The sequence below is a fragment of the Equus caballus genome, chromosome 5, assembly GCF_041296265.1.
Source record: "Equus caballus isolate H_3958 breed thoroughbred chromosome 5, TB-T2T, whole genome shotgun sequence".
Classification (NCBI taxonomy): Eukaryota; Metazoa; Chordata; class Mammalia; order Perissodactyla; family Equidae; genus Equus; species Equus caballus.
In genome coordinates this window covers 17,127,754-17,144,996 of record NC_091688.1, presented here as the reverse complement: position 1 = coordinate 17,144,996, position 17,243 = coordinate 17,127,754, and the positions used below count along the sequence as shown (strand labels likewise).

Below are 17,243 nucleotides of genomic sequence, written 5' to 3'. Positions count from 1 at the left end.
TCTTAGACTTCAGATTCCTGAGAGCAGAGATGTTCTGTGCCCTTCAGGTGATCATAAAGAGGAAATTTCCCTCAAGTTGTAGCAAACGGCCTTTCTGAGGAACAATGCACATTACCCACCAACCCCACACACTCTGGTTATCTTCCTACAACTTTGAATAAACCCAAGAGAGATCCTAAGTAAAACCAGCCCTGAAACCACTTTGTCCTTCCAACCATCCCCAATGAAACGATTTCAGATTTCCATCTTGAAACAGAGGTTAAAAATCAGCTTTTAGTATTGTGTTGAATGAAATATTTCACATCATTACTTTAGTTTTAACATTAAAAACTAATTCAAAGATAATAGTAAGTTCATAATATTCCAAAATTTTACTTGTGATGAATTAGTAACCTACTGCTATATATAATCATTCATTTCTAAGGAATTGCATGTTAAAATAGATAGAGCTATCATTTTCAATCATGATATTACTCTGTGTTCAGAAGATTTCATTAACCATCTTAAAAGTCCTCTAAGCTTCGACTTCACAGAGCAAAAACAGAAAAACAGAGTTCTTTGCTTGGATGCCCAAGATTTATCTTCATTGAAATATTAATTTGGCTTTAATATCATTAAGTAAGGATATCACATCCAGAACCAAACATTGTAACAAAAACCTCACTTTTCTTCTTTCAAGAAGTTAACAGCTATAAAGAAATAAAAGTTTCAATGTGATAGAATATAAGCTCACATAACCCATTGTGGTTCAATTTTTAATTCAGATACCTTACTCTTGAAAGAGAAAGAAATACGAGAAAACAGTATATGTCATTCCTGGGCGAAAAGAGGAGTGAGGACTCATGTGTGGAAGTTAAACAAACACAGATAAGGAGAACAGATTAGTGGTTACTGGAGGAAAGTGGGTGGGGAGAGGGCCAAGGGGGTAAAGGGACACATATGTATGGTGACAGATAAAAACTGGACTGTTGGTGGTGAACACGGTGCAATCTATACAGAAACTGAAATATAACAACATACACCTGAAATTTACACAATGTTGAAAGCCAACACGACCTCAATAAAATAACTAGAAAAAAAAATGAGGAGATACAAATGTAACTCTTCTTAACCAGCTGACCAATTGAAGAGAGGGTTAGAAAAGATAACTGAGTCCACTGATAATTTATAATTCTCATTTTGAAAAAGTTCTCTTTTTAATTTTAAGAATTAAAGAGTAAACTGATATGAATTGCAAATACTTTTCCTCTGCCAATGAGCAGACTAATTAGAGAAGAAACAAAAACCAAATCTCAGGTAATTAACAGACTGGATAATCAAGTTTAACATCACCAGGGGTTAACTGTCAATATACTGTCTTAGTAGAAAGCACACACCAGGGTTTGCTAGAAAGGAGACTGAACAGCCAGAGATATATTACGGAGAAAGAAAAGAGTAAAGAAGGCGTGGACAGGGGCCAGTCTGGTGGCATAATGGTTAAGTTCGAGCATTCCACATTGGCGGCCTGGGGTTCATGGGTTCGGAACCCCAGAGTGGACCTCCACACCGTTCATCAAGCCATGCTGTGGCAGCATCCCATATACACAACAGCGGAAGATTGGCACAGATGTTAGCTCAGGGACAGTCTTTCTCAAGCAAGAAAAACAAAAAGGCCTTCGCCTCCAATAGTTCAGGGTGCTACGGGGGAGAGACTTTCTTCTCAGTGAGGAGAGGGGAAGTTCGTGGTGCCCAGAGCAGAGCTCTTTGTTTGAAACTTTGAGTTTTCTGTATAGCGACAAGCGGAGACTTGAATTCTTCTTTGGGGAAGACCTTTCCTTTGTTATGTGAAAACCACCCTAACCGGACCTTTGGTTATAAGAACTGAAGCAAGTTTTTAACTTACCTAGTGTTTTGGGGGGAAAATTGTGATGTTGCAATTAATCTGAAAGCAGGTGTTCTTGAGTTAGACTGAGCAGCCAAGGTAGCTGGTGTGTTAACAGTTGTGTGTAGTTGAGGCATGTTGTAATTTGGCATTAAAGTTAGCGGGCGTGCCTAAAAGCAATAGCCCTAGATTCCAAGTGAATATTTATTAAAATGAAAGTATGTTACAGTGGTTTGAAATTAGAAAAGCTTAAAATGGGATTAAGAGTCAGAAATCAAGATAATGAGACCTCCTAAAGACAGCTGGAATTAACCAATTAAAATTTTCCTCTTGATTCCATCTCATCCATATAAGCAGAAATTTCTCCACAAATATTTTGTGAAATATTGAATGACTTACAGCTCATCACTCCTTTTTTTGCCTCTTCACAAAATAAAACTTTTTAATGATCATAGTAGGTACTTAAATACTTGCTGATGTGAGATTTCACTTGCTAGGAAAGAGTTTAGTTTAAGTTCTTCTAAAAAGTTCTTGAGAAACAAATGGATTATTCAAGGTGGATTATATCTCAACGTACACACTCTGATTTAATAGAGAGGCACTAACTACAGGCTTCCAAGTTTCCATCCTTTAAATCGTTTAAAGAAAGGAAATCCAGGCTCCTCAGTTTAGCTTCAGCATTATCCGTAAACTCCCTCGAGGCCTTCTGCAGTGGAAGCCGGGGTGGGCCCATCGGAATCCCGGAGACCAGAGTCATGATGGCTTTGGTCTGTGACACTCCAAAACCTAGACAGGAAAAATAAATGAGGGAACGTGACTGGGACTGTCAGCTTCACCACAACATCCCAAAGAAGAGATCACATTCTTACAGTGACTACTGTGATAGGATAAAGGGGTACTAAAAGATGGGAACATTTCTAGTCAATATGGCAGACTGAGCAGATGTAGGAAATCCTTCTTCCTGATTCAAATACATAGAAACGTGGGAAAATTTTTAACAAGTTGACAAACTATAAAATGAAGACTCAAAGTCAACCTCGAAAGCAAGGAGGGACCAAAGGTATCAGGGATAAAGAGGTCAGGGTGGTGAGGAGTAACTGAAGCCAAATGGTCCGTGAGGATCATCTGATTTAGGGATATACTGTTGTTGATCAAATGATGTAGGACTTCATCACCAGCACAGAATTTATTTCAAGCACATCTAAGAAGTCCCTGAGAAATGTACTATTTAAAGTAGTTTATGACTCAAAGCCACTGTTTTAGAGCTGGTGTTATAACACTGGAGCAGGAATGCAAAATGAAGCCTTGGGTCTGTGCACAGCAAGGAGCTGGAATTAAATTCCCTTTGTGAAGCTGGTAGCCAGCCTTTTAGGAAAAGCAATAGAAAAATATCCAGCCCATTGGCCTGAGGATAGAGAAGCAAAGAAGCTTGGGCTGTGGATGGAAAAAGATCATATGAAAGAAATGCCAATCCTGTGCTATACAGAAATATGGACCCATATTTGCATTGCACACTTTTATAGGAACCAGACTAAGAAATTACCCTAAAGACTGATTAGAACTGGTGAAACTATAGTGTCCTAGCAGAGGCAAATGTAAAACCTCTTCATAGGACACCTCACAATCCACCTCACAATGGATTCCCCAGAAAACAACAGTTCTGAAGATGAGTTCAGAAATTACTAAGCATGTGAGGAAAAAGAAGCCACATGAGAGCCAGCAAATGCACAACTGACAAATTTCACATCCTGAGAACAGCTGATACAAAATTCCAAAAGAGACTTCATGGAGATAAAAGGAGTAGAAGCCATAGGCTAAAATATAAAAAGAACAGGAAAACTTGAAATAAAGCCAAAAAGAAATGAAACATATATAATTAGTGAAACTAAATAGGAGAAAACATAGCTAAAGATAGAATTAGTGATTTTGAAGGTAGACCTAAGGAAATAATCCAGAACACAGCACAGAGAGAAAGATATTTGTTTTCTTAACTGGCTATTGTTCTCAGATCCAAGTTAACTTAGTTACAGTAACAACTGACCATTGGGAAGAAAAATACTAGCATGATTAAATATATAGAATATAGTTTGATGAATGCAAAATGGCCCTCATAGGCTTATTACATATGGTGGAATAGGGAGCTACCTTTATAAGACTAAAAGTTTATTAAGATAAGTCTCTCTTTGACTAAACCACGAAAACTAGAACCCCAAAGGCAGTGTGAAATGAGTTCTTTGAAGATATGTTCTTCTAGATCATAAAAACTACCTTCAGGAGTCCCCTTTTAAAATGCAAATATTATGGCCAAAGAGACAATCCTTTCAGCTAACATCTTAGAGCTATATTTTGCAAAACTGTTGCAATATTATGGCTGCTGTGCAAAGTGATCTTATATACACAGGTAAACTTTTAGTTCTTTTAAAAATTTAATAGTTTGATATCTACTTTAACGCATTTTAGGGACATATAAATATCATACCAAACCCAAAATTCTGTGAAAAGCATTGCTTACAACAAGGGAATAATAATAGGCAATCAATAGCACTGGTAGCACACAAATACCACAAAACTCATGAAGGTGGAAAAGCAAATGGGAAACATTGTCTTTGCAGGATTAAGGTAGCTAGCTGAGAACCCTGTGAGAATGAGGGGCATAACACATAACAGGTGCTTGGCGCTCAGGAGAAGTTGCCAGGATGAGGTAGAAAGGTTCTGTAAAGGAGGTGGGAGATCTGCCAAGAAGAAACCTAAAACTTTTCCTGGACTTGACCCAGGTTCTCAAGAAGGGCCAATCTCTTATAGAAATGGAGTGAATGATGGCATTTGTCATTTGCCATGGGATAAGACTTAGGAGACTCTGGAGAGATTTCTTTACTCAAATTCACAACATTTTCCTCAAATTTTACATTGTCATCCAAACCTCCATCCATTTAAGCTTACCTGTGAATAAACTCTCTTTAAATTGCAAATACTCTTGGGAGAGCTGTCAGTCATTCACAGTTTAGTAAGATCTATATTCAGATTCCCTTCTTCCAAGCACTTAGGCTGAAATCAGCCACAGTGGGGCAGTAGAATTTTAATGAGCAGAGGCAAGTAAAGGGAGGGGGTGCTGCTGGTATAGGAGAGAAGGAACAAAAAATGGTGTGTGTGCAGAGTGGGGAGGTGAACAAAGTGCTAAAATGGAGGAGAGAGATTTGTAGAAGGGGGCCAAAGTCCCTCCAACTAGGTGTACTTCACCAATTTATAGGGTTGGCCCTGAAGGTTAGTATTGGAAATAAAACTCTGCTCACAACAGAACACTAAAAGGCGTTCTTGTTGAACCTTCAGAGAAAGTGATGCAAGTCCCTCCTCACTTTCTCTCAAACCCTCAGTGAAAAGTCCATTTCCTTTACGCTCTCCAGTAGCAGACAAAGCAGGAAACTTACCTAGTTTGACCACAAAGTTGATGAATCTCTGAATACAAAACTGAAAAGGAACAAACAAATGTATAGTCAGTATTACCGAACTGTGATAACAACTTCAAGCACTTAGAGGTCAAATTGCAGAAACCCCAAACTAAAAAGTCCACACACCTTAGTTTTCTGAAGGTCTGTCAGAGTGGAGAAAGACAGCCACAGAGGATGGTTGAGATCCATCCAGGATATATTAGGATCTTTTCATACATACAAGTTTTATAAAATGGGCCCACGCAGAAAAGAAGGTCCAACAATAGAATTGTACAAGAGAGATAAGATGGGGGAAGGCATCCTTTACCCACCTGGCTTATGTAGGTAAACTGATCAGCTGGCACAGTTGTTTTCAAAGAGGAGCACACTAACCTCTGGGGCACTTTCCAAGATACCTAAGGGGCACTTGGCTGCGGCTAAGATTTATGGGAATTAATTTCTATAGCCTCAACTTCCATAAGTGCTATTTTCTAAAACTGATCAGAATAAGAATTCACATGTAATGGAGGAGCAGGTTGTCCTTTTATATTTCCCCTTCCACAGTCCTTCTCCCATTTTTGAAAAACATACCTCGTATGTCACTGCCTAGGGACACCTCTGGGAACCAAATAAAGGAGCCAATCAAAATGTTGGTATTGGCACTGACAAAGAGTGACAGAGTGATTCCTCTAATTAATGGATAACAAGTCCTCTAAAAAATCATAGAGTTTTCAATTTTTTGCTTTCAATGTTGTTACTCAGGTTGTCAGCTGAAAATCATTAAATGATCAAGCATTCCGTGATTTTTGGCATATGACTAAAAAATCGTTCGAAGAATTGAGTGACACTTCTATAACAAAATTTCTTCTATTCTCATCTACTAACTTATAGGAATGGGGTTTCACAGCACTTATTTCTCTGCAAACAAAAAACAGAAATAGTACTGATGCTGAACTTTAACTCATCCTAGCATTAAGTAATATTCATCCATGAATTCATGAACTAATTCATTAAAAGAAGACTCCCATCCATCTCATTAAGAGATGCATTTTCAATAACATTTTACTTTTATGTTGTTTTAATCAATTGTATACTACTAATAAAAAATTCAATGCAGAATAAAATTTTAATACCCGGAGCCTTACAAACAAATATATATATATATGTTCTTTTTTCCCCTCATACACAAGCTATAGCACATTACATTCACAAGTCCATACTTTGCTGCTTTTTGATACTTAATGTATCATGGAGATATTTCCAGATCTGTACATACAAAATATCTCATCCTTATAAAGGACCATATGTAATTCCATTGCATAACTCAAACATAATGTATTTAACGATTTCCTTATGGATGGATATTTGGTTGTTTCCACCTTTTGTTATTATAAACAATGCTGTAAGGAATATCTTTGTACACGTGTCATTTCCTTTATGTAAGCATAACAGAGGGCATTTAAGTCCATGATAATGAATAAATTTAGCCCTAATTTTTTACTTGTCTGCTTCTTCACTTGACTGCAAACTCCTTTAGGACAGAGACCAGCTTTATTGAAATTCTGCACTCAGCTCAGCCCTTTGTATATGAATAAATGAGTAAATGAGACCCACTCCCACTTGCCTTCAGTAAGAAGAAACAGAGAATGTGGTAAACTAAATTCCTTACCAATACTGTTGAGTGGGATGATTTATTTGAGTGGGACTAAAGGAAAAGAAAAAAAGATGGAAACTGGATCAGCCAACAAAAGAAACCACTGAGTGAAAGGGTCCATATCACAGCTGTCTCAGTTTGCTCCATCCTATGATTTCCCTGTCATTCAGCTCAGAACGGGCTGGAATTTTCAGAAATAACTTTTTCTTGGAAACTAAGGGAAAAGATAATAACCGTGAATGCAAAGAGATGGCAGAGTCCGTACAATTCAGACCTCTTATCTTAATTTAAACCAAAGTCTTGCCAATGTTTAGTTTACTTGGCATAGCTTCCTAAGTCCTTACCCTGTTCCTGCTCTCAGCTTCACTGGGTCTGGGGCTGAACAAAGGGAAAATTAAATAAGGTATTTAAACTTTACGTAGAATGTAGATTCAGGTTGGCTCACTGTTCAGGACTAAAGGGTGGGGGATTATTCATCACTCCTGGCAACTGCTTCCTCATATGCTTCTGGGTTGGAGCTCAGGTCACTTCCTCTAACCTCCAGGATGCTTTGCACTTCTGCTCTGTAATCTCTGATTGCCCTGATGGTGGCCTGTCCAGTCCAAAAAGACCCCTTATCTGAGCTCTACTGGGACCGACCACCTGCCCTGATCTTGCTTATGCCTTTCATTCCCACTTATTTTCTTGGGATGCTCCTCTCAGTCGCTTTTATTACTCTGAAAACCCCTGTGCCTTTGAGCCTCCAAAAGTCTTTTGCTTGTGCCTACCCTATTTCTTTCTACCTCATCCCATTTGTCTAAAGTACACACCCTACTCAGCTGCTGCGACTGGTTCTACCTTTCAGTGAGGTTCTTCATTTTCTGCACAGAGAGGTTGTCCTCTATGTAACATTAACAGCAACCACCATTTCCTCTGGGGTTCTCCCTGTAACATATCAGCTCCTGCTGCTTTTCCTGTTTCAAAGTCAGTATCTTCTCCTGGATCAACCACAAGGCTCTTGTTTCCTGCCTGGTGGATGTTTTCAGTTCTCAGCACATTTCCAGGGTGAAGAGCACTGACCTGCTCTAACTTTGGATTGAGTCTCCCCATTTTAGGTTACCAGCTTCACATATACCCTGGTGACTCAGGTGTGACGTCCTCAAGGGGATAGCATGTGGTCATTTCCCCAGAAATCTATCACTATTATTTTACAGTCACAAAAATACTTTGAACATACAGTAAAAATAAGATCATTTCTAGGAGGAACAGAGAGGAGTCATTCCCGTATGGGGCCTGTACTGATTAGACATGTAGGGAACATGGATAACAAGGACAGGTTTGGTTTTAAACAAGAAAAAGTAAGGAACAGAAGGAAAGCAAAGAAAAAGGCAGCTAGGCGATTTTAATGAGGGCAGGCATGGTAGGAATGCTGATGAGAGAGAATAAGAATTATCCAGTGGGGAAGAAAAAGGCTGCGATTTATGTGAAGTGAAGAAAAAGTTAACCTGATGGTTCAGGGCTGAAGAGAAGTCCTTTCGTTCAAAAGCCTCCAACATCTGGTTTGTCTTTTTTCCCAGGTAATTATAGGTGCTAGAAAGAAAACAGCACATCCTGCAGGATCAATAACTCAGTGAGAAAGGTCCAGATCTTCAAACCCCTTTGCTGCTTAAGAGGGAAAAAAATATGCCAGGACTTCCAGAAGTCTGTTTAGGCCCTAATCTATCAGAGGATCAGGTGTCTTCAAGTTCTGAGGTTTCCAGCAAGACCACGCAGTGCCAGGAGGAGGCAGAGAACACCAAAGCAAATAAAGGAAGAAAAACAGAAAAAAGATAGTTAGGAAAAAGAAAAAAGAGTGAAAGATGGAGGTGTATTTGCTAGGGAGCAACTGAGGCCGGCACCTGCCCCAGGGCCCACACAGAGGTGCAGTGCTGGGTAAGAACTGTGGATAAAATGCAGTATCTGAGGAGAGTCCTAAAGCCTTATGCTGAGGAACTGGGTGAATGGAGCACCACAGTAAAAGGGGAAAATCCCAGCAGATGACCTAAATTCTTTGCCAACTTATTTATTACCTAGTTTCTAATAATATTAATAATGATAATAATAAAATGAAAGACCATTTGTTGAGTGTCTATTATATTCCAGGTGCTTGACATAAATTATGTCCAATCCTCTCAAAGTCCTGCCAGTTAGACCTGTTTTCTATTTCACTGTGAAGAAACTATGGCTCAAAAAAAGGCCACAGAATTGTCACAGAGGCTTTCCATCACTTCATGCTGCCTTTTATTACAAGTGAACAAAAATGAAGGTGAGAATGTTATTTGATCTCATAAAATGTTCTTGTGGACTTGAAAAAAAAATCCCTAACCGTACCAATAAAGAAAATTATCTTAGACTAATCATGGAATTCTTAGGGAAACCAGCAGGCAGAAGGTTATAGAAATTCGTAACAAGGATGTTTCCTCAGTTTCTAATGACTTCTCATATAGTAAGTTAGTATCAGAAAAATGTATTTATCTTGAGGTACCAAGAACAGAATGTTGTTGGTACCTCATATATGTAGACCCTGGAGTCAACAGCAAGGGATTCCAGGAACGTGAAGTCACATCATCTTCTGGTAATAAATTAAGGAAAAATAAAATCTATGAGCGGAGATAAGTCACTTGCAGATGTGAAATATTCCTAAGTCATGACATGTACATGAATGTCTGAAGAGTTTCAGATTACTAAAATTCTAATCCCAGTGGTCTTAGGTGTATCCTCAGTTAGACAGAGAGGAATGTGATGATAATCAAGAAGAAACGAAGTCTAACCAAATGCACTTTGCTTATAGATTATGTTGACAGAATTAAAACATCTAGTATGGAGGTCAAAAAACAAGAGTCAAAAAAGTAAGAATTTCCAGGGGAAAAAAATGTTCCATGTTCAGCAGATGCAGGCATTCTGGTTTCCTCGGTAGAAATGTCCCTGTAGTGGTGATGGATACTGCAGGCCACCCTGGTTGGTGAACAAGCCCTTAAAACCATCCAAGTCAGTTACTCTTCCTCAAAGCCTCACTCACCCAGACACATTATGAATATTACTTTGCTTCCCTTGTACTTTTCCTACTGGGAGGAAACGTACTTTCAGTTAATGCAAATATTTCGATCAATCTGCTTGCAGGTGCACTTCTAATGAATTAGATTAACACGTGCAGTGGACATGCTAATCGAATTGCCAACCTTCCTTAAGCCTTCTTCTGAGCAGTGATTCTACTTTCCTGGCTGCAGCTGACTGGATTTTAGGTGGACACCTGGACTAGGCAGTGCTATCTAGCAACGTCCTAAGATGCTACATTTGGGCATCATGATTGGCCATGTGCAAGTGGAATCAGAGAAAGCCCATCTGGAAAGAAAGACAGAGGGAAATAAAGAGATGTGCAGAGAGATGCAGAGGTGAGAGTCCAAAGGGCCAAAGGTGTAGAAGGATCTGCCTTGGCTGTTGAGGGCTCTGCAGTTCCAGGTTCTCATCCTCTCTGAGGCCTGGCTGTACTTCTGCCTCTTGGGTTTTATGTAATCTCCCAGTATTTTATAATAACTTACCTTCTTTCATGTAAGTTAGTTTGAATGGGTTTCTGTTATTTGTAACCAAATGATTTCTGACAAAGAAATTCGGTGCATGCTCTCAGCTTGAGTGCCACACCGCTAAGGCAACAGATGATTCTAATAACGACTGAGTTGCTAACTGCTAAGCTCTACTTAATTTCCTTTCACTGAAAGAATGTGGGAAAGAAAAGCAGCTTCTATTAGAAAAGGTGTACATGCAAGAAATACAACTACTTAGATGATGAATGTCTCTGTGGGGGGACTGTACATTTATAACCGTTGGGAAAAATGAGTCATACTTACCTGCCCACTGCTCCAGTAGCTCCCATCACCAGAGCACTCAACAGTTGCTAATCAGAAACAAAGAGTATTCACTTTTATGAAAAAGAGAAAAAGATGCTACTATATAAGAAGCTACATAAATTGTTTTGGAGGGAAACTAACCTACTGGGATATGCCAGGGGGGTGACTTACCTCATCCACCCCAAAAAGGAAAGCAAACTGTCGTTGGCGATTTTGATCAACACACTGCCCGAAGTCTAAGAGATCTGTGTCACTGAATTTCAGCCCTTGGAAGGTGGGGATCTTCTCCTGAATCCCATCTAACACCTCCTCGGCACGAACTGCTCAAAACAATAAACGACTCATTAATCTGCACACCTCCGGAAAATATCAAATAACATCTCAAAGAGACCTACACATCTGCATTGAGCTACCAGGGGCTGTTCTCAGCTGGAACTGACTGCAGATTGGACATAATCACTTGCCCTTGCTGAGTAGTTCCTATGTACTTGTCAAATTATAGCCCCAGGGGCCGGCCCTGTAGCCGAGTGGTTAAGTTCGCGCTCACTTCAGCTGCCCAGGGTTTCACGGGTTCGGATCCTGGGCGCAGACATGGAACCACTCATCAGGCCATGCCGAGGCAGCGTTCCACATAGCACAACCAGTGGCACTCACAACTAGAATCTACAACTATGTACTGGGGGGCTTTGGGGAGAATTAAAACAAAAAAAAGATTGGCAACAGTTGTTAGCTCAGGTGTCAATCTTTTTTTTTTTTTTGAGGAAGATTAGCCCTGAGCTAACTGTTGCCAATCCTCCTTTTTTTGCTGAGGAAGACTGGCCCTGAGCTAACATCTCTGCCCATCTTCCTCTACTTTATATGTGGGATGCCTACATGCCAAGCAGTGCCATGTCCGCACCTGGGATCTGAACCAGCAAATGCCCAGGCTGCCACAGGGGAACATGCGCACTTAACTGCCATGCCACTGGGCTGGCCCCTCAGGTGCCAATCTTTAAAAAAAACAAAAATTATAGCTCTAAGGCTTCCCTTCCTTGAAGACAGTAGGTGAATGTTTACACATTTATAAAGCACAGCTTCTATTTTTCTTTTAAGGAACTTAGAAAGGAATGGGATTTAAAAAATAATCTAAGAAATTTCATCTAATTGCAACAATCTTCTTGCTGGAGAAGTATAATAATACTAGTAAAAGAAAAGCTAGAAGAAAAGTGAGAAGGGATCAGAGTATGTTCCTAAGTGCCAGGCACTGAGCATACAGTAGAGTACAAGGTAGACACAGTCCCTGTCCTATGGGGCGTATAGGCTGTACCTCCCCATATAAGAAGGAGAGGTGTGTGATTGACACAAAGTGTGTGGACGTGCCTAGGGGTCAACTCATCTTTCATACTTAACCTTCATTATAAGATGGTGTCAGTGATTGATAAGGGCTGACTTATTTTTGATGAATGACTTATTCTGAAGCAACTGGAACACGTAGGCAATAGTGTCATGCTTTTGTGACGTGGGGTGGGGTGCGGTGGGATGGAGTCGGGGTTTCTTAGCGAAACAGAGTAAGACGTGAGACATGGAGGGAAAGAAGGAGTACTTACTTTTTACCCCTGTCAAGGCAGGGATGTGATAGTAATAAAATGGCAATGCAGGGGCAGCAGCAGCCACCTCCTTTAGGAAATTAATCAGGACATCTGAAAGAACAGCAGGAAAAGTCATAGTGTGAACAAGCGGAAAACACTGGCTTTCCCTGGTTAAAAAAAAAAAAAAAAAAAGAACCCTCCAGTGAAATGTAACCATCCTTTTTGGAAGCCAAAAGTTCTTGACCACTCTTACCATCCCCGAGATTGCTACTGCAATGTCTTTGCAACTGACTTCACTGAAAGTTTTATTTTCCTTTCTGTAGAGAAGCCAAAACAAGATGATCACTTTCCTGCCATAGTAAACTGTTATTAAAAAAACTGGTGTAGAGGATTCTGGGGAGACGGTGGCATAGCAGGACTCTGAACTCACCACCTCCCACGGACGCAACAAATCTCCAACTACCTGTGGAACAACTTCCTGTGAGAGAGATCCAGAAACTGGAAAAAAAGAACCCCCACAACAAGGGACAACACTGACAGGGGTGGAAGAGGCAGAAATACCCCTCTGCTGAGGGAAAAACCACATCCTAGGGTGGTGCTTCACGGCCAGGAGCAATCTTAAAGGCACGAAAGCTTTTCCCCAAGGAGTGGGGAGATCTGAGTGGGAGATCTATGCCACGATAGGCATCCCAGCCTTTGAATTCAGCACAACCAAGACAAGTTCCCATAATACTTAGCTTTTCTGGCTTTTCCAAGCAATGGGAATACCCCCAGAAAAACTATAAAACTTCAGAGAAAGAAAAGCATGCTCTTAAAGGGCCCACACATAGATTCACCTGTTCTAAAACAAAAACACAAGAAAGAAAAGTACACAGTCCTTTGGTAAAAGAGACTCACTTGCTAAGCTCTGAGTGCATCTCACAGAGGCAGGAGCAGCTGGTCCCATCTCTCTAGGGACTGAGACACTGGCGACAGCCATTATTGTGACCCGGTACAGGCATGCTGACACAGACGCTGGCAGATGCTATTGGATTTCTCCCTCTGGCCTGTTAGCACAGGGGTTTGCCCCTCCCATTAGAGCACCGATTTAATTCAGCTCAGCCAGGGCTGGCAGCCTATGTGAAGGACAGGCCCTACCCACCAGCAAGCCTGTGGGCCCACATAAGTGGGGCGTGTGGGATCTCTGCAGCAGGGTGAATGGGTTCCCCTCAGCAGGGCATGCGTGAGGGGTTGGCCTGTGTTGGTGGGGTATGTAGGCCCACGGGCGGTGGGGCATATCAGCCACAGCAGACTTGTGCCACTGGCCATCTCAAATAGCCACACGGGGGATCTGCCGCACCTTCCAATGCCTGAAACAATTGTGTGCTGCCATGCCTGGGGCTGGATCCACCCATCTGTGCTCCTGAGAGAGCTAACAATAGCTTTGCACTGCAGGGAGCCTTATGAGAGGCATACAGCAATTGTGAGCTCCTAAGTCTAGCACCAGCCACTCTGGGGGCCTGACTTACGTAACAGCTAAACAGCAGCAGGTGTGTGCTATTAGACCTTGCAGCCAGCCACATGTAGGGGCTTGCCTCACCCACTAAGTGACTAAAGTGACTACAGCAGCTGCACACAGATGAGCCTTAAACCAGCCAGCCCAGGGGCCAGCCTAGCCTACATGTGTGCCCGCAGCAAGAGCAACCATGCCACAACAAAAGGGCATACACAGTCCAGACAGTGGAAATTCCTGGAACATTCAGAACAGGTGATGAGAGGGAAGCACACTGCTGGGCCCCATAAGGCATCTCTTACATAAGCCCACATCTCCAAGATTGGTAGATGTAGCTGACCTACCTAATACATAGATATAAGCACACAGAAAGAGGCAAAATGAGGAGGTAAAGAAACATGTTCCAAGTAAGGGAATAGGACAAAAGCCCAGATAAAGAACTAAAGAAACAGAAATAAACAATCTACCTAACAAAGAGCTCAAAACAAAAAGTCATAAGGATGCTCACTGATCTTGGGATAAGAATGGATGAACTCAGTGAGACCTTCAACAAAGAACTGGAAAATTAAAAAGGAACCAATCAGAAATGAAGAATACAATATTGGAAATGAAAAATTCACTAGAGGGACTCAACAGTGGAGGAGATGATACAGAAGAATGGATCAGCGAGCTGGATGAAAGACTAGAGGAACTCACCCAAACTGAACAGATAAAATAAAAAAGAATTATAAAGAACGAGAACAGTCTAAGGGACCTCTGTGACAACATCAAACATACCAACATTCATATTATAGGGGTCCAAGAAGAAGACAGAGACAAAGGGGCAGAGAATCTATTTGAAGAAATAATAGCTGAAAACTTTCCTAACCTAAGGAAGGAAACAGACATCCAGGTACAGGAACTGCAGAGAACACCAAACAAGATAAACCCAAAGAGGCCCACACCAAGACACATTATAATTAAAATGTCAAAAATTAAAAATAAAGAGAGAATCCTAAAAGCCCCAATAGAAAGGCAATAAGTTACATACAACGGAAACCCCAAAAGGCTATCAGCCGACTTCTCAGCAGAAACCTTACAGGCTAGAAGGGAGTGGCATGATATATTTAAGGTGCTGAAAGGAAAAGACCTCTAGCCAAGAATACTCTACCTGGCAAGGTTATCATCCAGAATGGAAGTGGAGATAAAGAGTTTCCCAGACAAATAAAAATTAAAGAACTTTTATCACCAAGAAACCAGTCTCACAAGAAATGCTAAAGGGACTTATTTAAGTGGGAAAGAGAAGGCCACAAATAGGAATAAGGAAATTATCCAAAAAAAAAAAAAAAACCACAATAAAATCACTGGTAAAGGCAAAAATACAGTAAAGGTAGCAGATCAACCACCTATGAAGATAATAAGAGGGTCAAAGGACAAATTACTGAAATTACCTATTTCCATGATATGAGGGTAATGGATACACATTAAAAAAGAGGTTAGATATGATATCAAAAACATAAAATGTGGGAGGAGGGGAGTAAAAGAGTAGAGCTTTTAGCAGGAGGTCAACCTAAGGAGACCATCAACTTAATATAGATCATTATATATGTAGATTATTATATATAAACTTCATGGTAATTGCAAACCAGAAACTTATAATTAATACACAAAAAATTAAGAGAAAGAAACCCAAATATAATACTAAAGAAAGCCATCAAACTGCAAGGGAAGAGAACAAGAGAAGAAGAAAGGAACAGAGAAGAACTGCTAAAACAGCCAGAGAAAAAGTGACAAAATGGCAATAAGCACATACTTATCAATAGCTACTTTAAATATCGATGGACTAAATGCTCCAAGCAAATGGCAAAGGGTGGCTGATTAGACGAAAAAACAAGACCCACATATATGCTGCATACGAGACACACTTCAGACCTAAAGACATTCACAAACTGAAAGCGAAGGGCTGGAAAGATACTCCACGCAAATGGCGATGAAAAGAAAGCTGGGGTAGCAATACCTATATTAAACAAAATAGACTTTAAAGCAAAAACTGTAACAAGAGACAAAGAAACACACTACATAAGGATAAAGGGAACAATTCAACAAGAGGATATAACACTTGTAAATATCTACGCACCCAACACAGGCTCACCTAAATATATAAAGCAATTATTAACAGACATAAAAGGAGAAATAGACAGTAACACAATAATAGTAGGGGACTTTAACACTCCACTTACATCAGTGGATAGATCATCCAAACAGAAGATCAATAAGGGAACATTGGCCTTAAATGATGCATGAGACCAGATGGACTTAGCAGACATATACAGAACATCCCATCCAAAAACCTCAGAATACACATTCTTTTCAAATGCACATGGAACATTCTCCAGGACTGACTGAATATTTGGCCACAAAACAAGTTTCAATAAATTTAAGAAAACTGAAATAATACCAAGCATCTTTTCTGACCACAACTGTATGAAACTAGAAATCAACTACAGAAAGAAAATTGGAAAAGCCACAAATATGTGGAGATTAAACAAAAAGCTACTAAACAATGATTGGGTCAATGAAGAAATCAAAGGAGAAAGCAAAAAATACCTGGAGACAAATGAAAATGAAAATACGACATGCCAAAATCTGTGGGATATGGCAAAAGTGGTTGTAAGAGGGAAGTTTATAGCAATTCAGGCCTACTTCAGCAAACAAGAAAAATCTCAAATAAACAATCTAACAGTACACTTAAAGGAACTGGAAAAAGAACAAACAAAGACCAAAATCAGTAGAAGGAAGGACATAATAAAATCAGAGCAGAAATAAGCGAAATAGAGATTTAAAAAAAAATAGAAAAAATCAATGAAACCAAGAGCTGGTTCTTTGAAAAGATAAACAAAATTGACATACCTTTAGCTAGACTTAACAAGAAAATAAGAGAGGAGGGTCAAATAAATAAGATCAGAAATCAAAGAGGAGAAATTACAACAAACACCTCAGAAATACAAAAGACTATGAGACAATACTACAAAAAAGTATACACCAACAAATTGGATAATCTAGAAGAAATGGACAAATTCTTAGAATCATACAACCTTCCAAAACTGACTCAAGAAGAAACAGAAAATCTGAATAGACCAATCACCAGTAAGGAGATCAAAACAGTAATCAAAAACCTCCCAAAAAATAAAAGTCCAGGATCAGATGGCTTCCCTGGCAAATTTTACCAAACATTCAAAGAAGACTTAATACCTATCCTTCTCAAACTTCCAAAAAATTGAAGAGGAGGAGAAGCTTCCTAACTCATTCTATGAAGCCAACATTACCCTGATACCAAAACCAGACAAAAAAAAAGAAAATTATAGGCCAATATCATTGATGAACATTAATGCAAAAATCCT

At 39.9% G+C, this 17,243-nt stretch overlaps 1 protein-coding gene across 16 annotated transcripts in view; it reads right to left on the bottom strand.

Moving 5' to 3' along the window:
* Window positions 1-247: 247 nt before the first annotated feature.
* NPL (N-acetylneuraminate pyruvate lyase) overlaps window positions 248-17,243 on the bottom strand; it is a 43,160-nt gene continuing 26,164 nt past the window's right edge. For 3 of the 16 annotated variants that reach the window (XM_023640687.2, XM_023640686.2, XM_023640689.2), the window contains 6 exons: window positions 12,390-12,482; window positions 10,975-11,123; window positions 10,804-10,850; window positions 8,425-8,530; window positions 5,287-5,326; window positions 248-2,647 (listed from right to left, as the gene is read on the bottom strand). In XM_023640687.2, coding sequence (XP_023496455.2) covers window positions 2,463-2,647; window positions 5,287-5,326; window positions 8,425-8,530; window positions 10,804-10,850; window positions 10,975-11,123; window positions 12,390-12,482 — 620 coding nt within the window. In that variant the 3' untranslated portion in view covers window positions 248-2,462. The remainder of the gene's footprint in view (window positions 2,648-5,286; window positions 5,327-8,424; window positions 8,531-10,803; window positions 10,851-10,974; window positions 11,124-12,389; window positions 12,483-17,243) is intronic. The other 13 variants (XM_070266664.1, XM_005609768.4, XM_070266667.1 and 10 more) reach the window with 6 other exon arrangements.